Source organism: Chiloscyllium plagiosum, chromosome 21, assembly GCF_004010195.1.
Source record: "Chiloscyllium plagiosum isolate BGI_BamShark_2017 chromosome 21, ASM401019v2, whole genome shotgun sequence".
Lineage (NCBI taxonomy): Eukaryota > Metazoa > Chordata > Chondrichthyes > Orectolobiformes > Hemiscylliidae > Chiloscyllium > Chiloscyllium plagiosum.
The window spans coordinates 42,444,773-42,452,591 of NC_057730.1; the positions used below are offsets into that span (position 1 = coordinate 42,444,773).

Here is a 7,819-nt window from a genome sequence, read left to right on the forward strand (position 1 = left end):
TATAACCACTGCCCCTTGACTTTCAATGGTATTGCCATCATTGAATCAACCACTGTCAACGTCCTGTGGATCACATTGACCAAAAACTCAACTGGACTCACCAAATAAAGACAGTGGCTACAAGAGCAGGTAAAAGGCTAAGAATACTGTGGCAAGTAACTTAGTTCCTGACTCCTCAAACCTTCCACAAGTCGGGGGTGTGATGGAATAATCCCCAGTTAGCTGATGGGTGTAGCTCCAAGAACATTCAAGAGGCTTAACACTATCCTGACAAAGCAGCTTGCTTGATTTGTGAAATATCCACACCCTGCACTACCAACGCTCAGTAGCAAACGTGTGTGCTATCTACAAGATGCACTGCAGAAACTTGCCAAAGATGTTTAGACAGCACCTTCCAAACCCATGATCTGCACCACTAGCAGGTTCCCCTCCAAGCCACTCGCTATCCTGACTTGGAAATATGTTATTGTTCCTTCAGTGTTGCTGAGTAAATGTATTATGGGTCTGCCTACAGCACATGGCCAGCAGCAGTTCAAGAAGACAGCCCATCACATTCTCAAGGGCAACTAGTGACTGGCAATAAATGCTGGCCAGCAATAACCTGTTTGATCTGTATCCTATACATTTGCATCCTTCTATAAATAAGGACACAATACACACTACTCCACAGTCAAGCCCACTTGACTGGCACAACATATCCACAAACATCCACCCCCCTCCACCATTAATGCTCAGTAGCAGCAGTGTGTACTATATATAAGAAGTACTGCAGAAACTTGCCAAAGATCCTGAGACAGGACCTTCAAAATGCATGATCACTTCGCTCTGGAAGGACAAGCACAGCAGATTCATGGGAACTACCACCTCCAAGTTCTCCTCCAAAGCAATCACCATGCTGATTTGGAAATATCTCACAATTCCTTCATGTTACGAGGTCAAAACCCTGGAATTCCCTCCCTAATGGCATAATGGATCTGCCTACAGGACATGGACATGTGATGTGTAAATTCAATTTGCATTGTTGGGATTTCAGGTTTGATGAATTATGTAATGTTTCCTTTATACCTAAAACTTTATGTTAAATGTTGCATTATTGGTAAAGATTTTCCTATTGTGGACAATGAGGGTCACACAGAAATATTAGAAACAATGTACATTTGTGCCAAAGTTTGAAGTATAGGTTTTTGAAACAACCTGAAAGCTTAGTAAGTGCAAGATGAAACATAACTGAGCCATTCAGTTGTCCATTTAATGAAGTCGGGAGAAAATCTAAAATTTCTGCTACAGAATTGGATTTTTTAAAAAAACTCCTTTGTCTTTTGACTTCTGCTCGTAACTTTCTTTCTTCTCTGTACAGATACTGAGGATCCAGCAGACCCTGTGGCACCCACAATTGTTGTTCCTCCAAAAAACACGAGTATAGTAGCTGGCACAAGTGAAGTTACTCTGGAATGTGTTGCCAATGCAAGGTGAGTAGAAGAAACAGCAAGGTCTTTATTGGAGAATGCTGGTCTATAAAAAGAAATGTAGCTATGTACTGATTATACAACTTGGATATTCTGTATTTCTTGTGAATGTCAGAAAATTTTCTAAGCTGACGGTGGAAGAGAGGCAGTCAATCTTAATTTGATGTCAACAGAATTTTTTAAAAATAAATTTTTGAGCAATCCTTTGTTAGGGTCAAAGGTAATCGTTTCTAATATTGAGATTCTAATTTAGTCCTCAGCTCCAGAGAAAGGAATATATATTTAGAACAAGAGAGATACACACATAGAAACTCATGTAGAAAGATTATTGCTGCATTTATTTCCTCATGGGATTTTGGCATTTATTACCCATCCCTAATTGCCTACAGGGCTGTTAATAATCAATCACATTATTGTGGGTCTGGAGTCACATATAGGCCAAGAACAGGTAAGAACAGCAGGTTTATTTCCAAAAGTACATTAGTGAACCAGATGGATTTTAAAAAAAAATATTGTTATGAAATTAGTGGTAATGTTTATTAGGCTAACTTCTTATTCCAGAACATTTTTGAATTCAGATTTTGCCATCTGCCATATGAGGTTCAAACCCATGTCCCCAAAAATTAGCCGGAGGTTCTGGATTACTGGTCCAGTGACATTGCACCACCAGCACCCCAAAGCAAAAATGAACTACTTTAAGGAGTAGTAACATGATAAAAAGCTGAAGGAATGGTGACAGGTTAAAGGAGGTAGATAAATATAAGAACTGGGTCGATGTTTGTTGTGGTAATAGTACCAGCCGAGTGACACAATTTTGTCTCATTTTTTGCTCCCACCTTAAATGCAGCCTGCAGTGTTTGGTTGCTCCTTTAATCCCCCAGACATCTCCATACAGTCCAACATCACTTACTCATCAGAGAAACAACACAGAGAAGGAAGCTATGATTTTAAGGGAAGAGAGACCGAAGAGAATGAGAAAGAGAGCCACAGACAGAGGATTAGAGTCATTATTTTCTTGAATTTACGATTATTGTCATGAGTGATCACCAAAGAATAGTATTTTATAAAATCCTTTGTTTCTTTCAAAAACTTTACGCCAGCTGTTAATTATAAATTATTATACCTGCATTTATTATGACATTTGCTTGTATAAGCCTATCATACTGTAATTTCACCCTCTTGCCAATAGAAATACCATAATATAACCTTGAGTAAAAGGGAGTACTTAAAGTGTGACAATGTAAGTATAGACATAATGATTTAGCTTGGAAATATACATACTTTTAGGCCAACATATTTGCTCAGCCATGTTCCAGAGACTGTTGGGGTCAAAGCTATGCATTTACAATTATGAGATAAAGACTTTTGTTGTAATGCTCATCTGAGTTACATCTAGATTCTCCAGTCAAATTGACCGAGCTGTCAAATGCTGCAAATTAGGCAGGAATCTGTGAAAAGAAAATAGCTTTGTCCAATCAGCTGTTGTATCTCTATCCTGATTTAGGTTCCTTTCTACTGGGTAACAACTGGTGACTCCAGCATAAATACAAATGCAACCCATGGTAATTTTTTAGGATCAACCATGCTGCAGAATAGCCAGGAGGCAAGTGCCAGTCGTCACCAGCAAAGGGGCAGAAGCCTCTGCCAATCCCCTTTTAGGGGGGGCTTCTCAATAATCAACACTGATTCGTTCCACTGGGCAGTATTCTATAACCTTGGATTAATTGGCCCTCTGATCAATAGAGTCTCGGGACCTATTTTTGTCTCTTTCTCAAATGACAGTGCCACTGTAGCACTGCCAGAATTTTCTTTAATGACAGCATTTAGCAGATGCAATGATACTTGGTCCAGGAGAATGATTGGGGAGGGATAGCAGATTGAAATCTGACTGAAAATAATGCACATCTGGACAACACCTCATATTATAAATGCCACAACCATTCACTATCTACCCTGTCAGTTTTCTTCATTATTTCAAAATACTCAGAACTTTTCCAAAGATCATAACCCAAGTCTACCCAGTCTTGCATCATAATACTTCTCATTATCCGAGATGAATTATCTTCGGACTTTCTTCAGGATCCCTATATGCTTCCTGATATTGATTCTTGAGCAGTAGTATCAAAGACCAATGAGGCTTTGTCTTAAGCCATGATGTAGTAAGGCATGGAGACCACCCAGAAAGAGAACAATAAATGCCCCTTTCTGAATCTTGAAGTTATTTAACCTTTCTCAATTGTTTCATCAAATGAAATTGAAAGTTTATAGACTGAGTAGGAAAGGGTAAAGGTAAACAGGACCTTAGTGATAGGAGACTCGATTGTTAGGGGGCAGACAGGAGGTTCTGTGGCCGAAAACAGGAATCCAGGTTAGTGTGTTGCCTCCCAAGTGCTAGAGTCCAGAATGTCTCAGAGCAGCTGCAGAACGTTCTCAAGGGGAAGGGTGAGCAGTCAGAAGTCAGTGTAGATCTTGGCACAAATGACCGGTAGAAATAAGTAGAGATCCTGCGAGTGATTTTAGAGAGCTAGGAAATCAGTTAAAAACCAGAACCTCATCAATGGTAATTTCCAGATTACCTCCGGTGCCACGTGCTAGTGAAGGTAAGAACAGGAGGATATGGTAGATGAATGTGTGGCTAAACAATTGGTGCAGGGGGTAGGGATTCAGATTTTTAGATCATTGGGATCTTTTCCATGACAGAGATGATCTGTTCAAGAGGGACGGGTTGCATCTGAACTGGAAGGGGTCCAATACCTTGGTAGCCAGGTTTGCTAGTGCTATGAGGGAGGGTTTAAACTAGATTAGCAAGGGAATGGGATTGTCACCAATAGGGAGGCAAGTGTGAGGCTTGAAGAAGATACAGTAATCAGAAATAGTAAAGTGAAGAGACAGGCCAGGCTGGAACATGACTGGGAACAAGGAATGCCTGCTGGATTAAATTGCAACTATTTTGATGCAAGAGGGCTGACAGGTAAGGCTGATGAACTCAGGGCGTGGAAAGGTACATGGAACTGGGATATTATAACTATTACAGAAACATGGCGAGGGGAGGACAGGACTGTCAGCTTAATGTGCCAGGGTACTGGTGCTTGAGGTGAGACAGAGGTGGTGGAAACAGCGGAGGTGGAGTTGCATTTTTGATTAAGGCGAGTATCACAGCAGTAGTCTTAGATGAAATAACTGAAGGATCATCTAATGAGGTTTTGTGGGTGGAGCTAAGAAATTAAAAGGGGATGGTAACATTCTTGGGTTGTACAAAAGTCCCCAGATAGTCAGCAGAAATTAGAAGAAAAACATGCAGGGAGATTGGGGACACTTGCAGGATCAATAGGATTGTCATAGTAGGGGATTTTAATTTTCCTAACATAGACTGGGACTGCCTTAGTTTAAGGGCTTAGATGGCGTAGAATTGGGAAGTCCATTCAGGAGTGTTTCCTCAAGCAGTATATAGAGGGTCCTACTTGAGAAGGGGCAAAACGCGACTTACTTTTGGGAAATAGGGTAGGACAGGTGACTGAGGTGACAGTGGAGGAGCACATTGGGAGCAGTGACCATAGTTCTACTAAAATAGTTATGGAGAGGGATAAAACTGGTCCACAGGTTCAAGTTCTAAATTGGGGCAAGGTGAATTTTGATGGAATTAGACAGGAACTTGCAAGGGTTGATTGGAGTAGTTTGTTTGCAGGCAAAGGGACCTCCAGTAAGTGGGAGGCCTTTAAAAGTAAGTTAGCGAGAGTTCAACGTCTGTGTGTTCCTGTGAGGGTGAAGGGCAAGGTTGGCAGGAATAGGAAATCCTGGATAACCAGAGATATTGAGGCTTTGACCAGATAAAGGAAAAAGCCTGGCTCAGGTACAGGCAGCTGGGATCAAGGGAATCCTTTGAGGTATTTAGGAGGTGCAAGCGTTGACTGAAGAAAATCAGGAGGACGAAAAAGGGCACGAGATAGCCTTGGCTAAGAAGATTAGATATACTTGAAAAAATCTCTTTGAAACCAAAGAAGTTCTTTTTTTTTATAGATATTTTTATTAGAAATTTAACATTTTTAACATTTTTACAAGTTTACACTATTATAAATGATTTATAAATGATTTGGTAAGCTTGGTAGGGGGTAGGTGACCCACTGTGCCCTAGTCTTGGGAGGAGCACTATAGACTCAGTCTTACTGGGTCGCTGCCATCTTGGATCCCCCCAAAGAAGTTCTTTAAGTATACTGAAGGAAAAGAATAACTAGAGAAAGGATAGGACCTGTCAAGGACCAAAATGGACATTATGTGTAGAATCGCAGGAGTTGGGCAACGTCCTCAATGAATATTTCTCCTCTGTGTTTACCATGGAGAAAGACATGAAGAGTTGGGAACTTGGGGAAGTTAGTGGTGATATCTTGGGGACAGCCCATATCACAGTAGAGGAGTTTTTGGGTGTATTAGAATGTATGACGGTGGATAAGTCTCCTGGTCCTGACGAGAAATATCCAAGAACATTGCAAGAGGCTAGTGAAGTAATTGTGGGGGCCCTGGCTGATATTTCTGCATCATTGTTAGCCATGGGTGAGGTCCCAGAAGAGGGGAGCAAATGTTGTGCCCTTATTCAAGAAGGGCTGCAAAAGAAATCCTGGAAACTATTGACCAGTAAGCCTAACATCCGTGGTAGGTAAGTTATTTGAGAAAATTCCGAGATAAGATATACATGCATTTGGAAAGACAGGGTTTGATTAGGAGCAGTCAGCACGGCTTTGTACATGGGAGGTGATGCCTCACAAATTTGATAGAGTTTTCTTACAGATTAGATTCAGATTACAGATTTGATCCCTTACAGTGTGGAAACAGGCCCTTTGGCCCAACCAGTCCGCACCGACCCACTGAAGAGTAACCCACCCAAACCCATTTTCCTCTGACTAATGCATCTAACCCTAAGGGCAATTTAGTATGGCCAATTCACCTGATTGGCACATCTTTGGACTGTGGGAGGAAACCAGAGCACCCGGAGGAAACTCACGCAGACGCAGGGAGAATGTGCAAACTCCACACAGTCACCCAAGGCTGGAATTGAACCTGGGACCCTGGTGCTGTGAGGCAGCAGTGTTAACCAGTGAGCCACTGTGCCGCCCATATTCTTTGATCAAGTGATCAGAAAGGTTGACGAGGGCAGGGCAGTAGGATTTCAGAGGATTTCAGTAAGGCCTTTGATAAGATTCCACATGGTAGGCTGCTCTGGAAGGTTAGATTGTATGGAATCCAGGAGGAGCTGGCAAATTGGATACACAATTGGCTTGATGGTAGGAAGCAGAGGGTAATAGTGGAAGGATGCTTGTTGGACTGGAGGCCTATGACTTGTGGAGTGTCTCGGGTCGGTGCTGGGCCCATTACTGTTTGTTACCTATATCAATGTTTTGGATGAGAATGTACAGGGTATGATTAGTAAGTTTGCAGATAGGCAATATTGTGGACAGTGAGGAAGGTTATCAGAAAATGCAGCAGGACCTTGATCAGCTGGGGAAGAGGGCCGAGAAATGACAAATAGATTTTAATGTAGATAATTGTGAGGTCTTGATTTTCGGAAGTCAAATCAAGTTAGGAGTTTCATTGTGGATGATAGAGCCTTAAAGAGTGTAGTGGAACAGAGTGACCTTGGAGTTCAGGTGCATGGTTCTCTGAAAGTGGAGACACAGGTAAACAGAGCAATGAAAAGGCTCTTGGCACACTGACCTTCATCAATCAGGTCATTGAATATAGAAGTTGGGAAGTTATGTTGCAGTTGTTCAGGATGTTGGTGACATCACACTTGGAGTATTGTGTTCAGTTTTGGTCATCTTGCGACAGCAAAGATGTTATTAAACTGGCAAGAATGCAGAAGAAATTTACAAGGATGCCAGGATTCAATGGTCTGAGTTATAGGGAGATGTTGGACAAAGTAGGACTTTTTCTTCAGGCATAGGATTCTGAACTATGGTCTAGGGTGAGGTGGGGGAAGGGGAAATGAGGTAACTGTTGAAGTCCACATTAATGCCCTGGGGTTGAAGTGTTCTGAGGCGGAAGATGAGGCGTTCTTCCTGCAGGCGTCTGGTGGTGAGGGAGAGGCGGTGAAGGAGGCCCAGGACGTCCACGTCCTCGGCAGAGTCGGAGGGGAGTTGAAATGTTGGGCCACAGGGCGGTATGGTTGATTGGTGTGGGTGTCCCGGAGATGTTCCCTAAAGCGCTCTGCTAGGAGGCGTCCAGTCTCCCCAATGTAGAGGAGACCGCATCGGGAGCAATGGATACAATAAATGGTATTAGTGGATGTGCAGGTAAAACTTTGATGGATGTGGAAGACTCCTTTAGGGCCTTGGATGGAGGTGAGGGAGGAGGTGTGGGCG

The 7,819-nt window shown here is 42.4% G+C and overlaps 1 protein-coding gene across 4 annotated transcripts in view; it reads left to right on the forward strand.

Moving 5' to 3' along the window:
• The window catches only part of sdk1a (sidekick cell adhesion molecule 1a), an 856,101-nt gene that overhangs the window by 510,754 nt on the left and 337,528 nt on the right, over nucleotides 1–7,819 (forward strand). For all 4 annotated transcript variants that reach the window (XM_043711901.1, XM_043711903.1, XM_043711902.1 and 1 more), the window contains one exon: nucleotides 1,358–1,469. In XM_043711901.1, coding sequence (XP_043567836.1) covers nucleotides 1,358–1,469 — 112 coding nt within the window. The remainder of the gene's footprint in view (nucleotides 1–1,357; nucleotides 1,470–7,819) is intronic.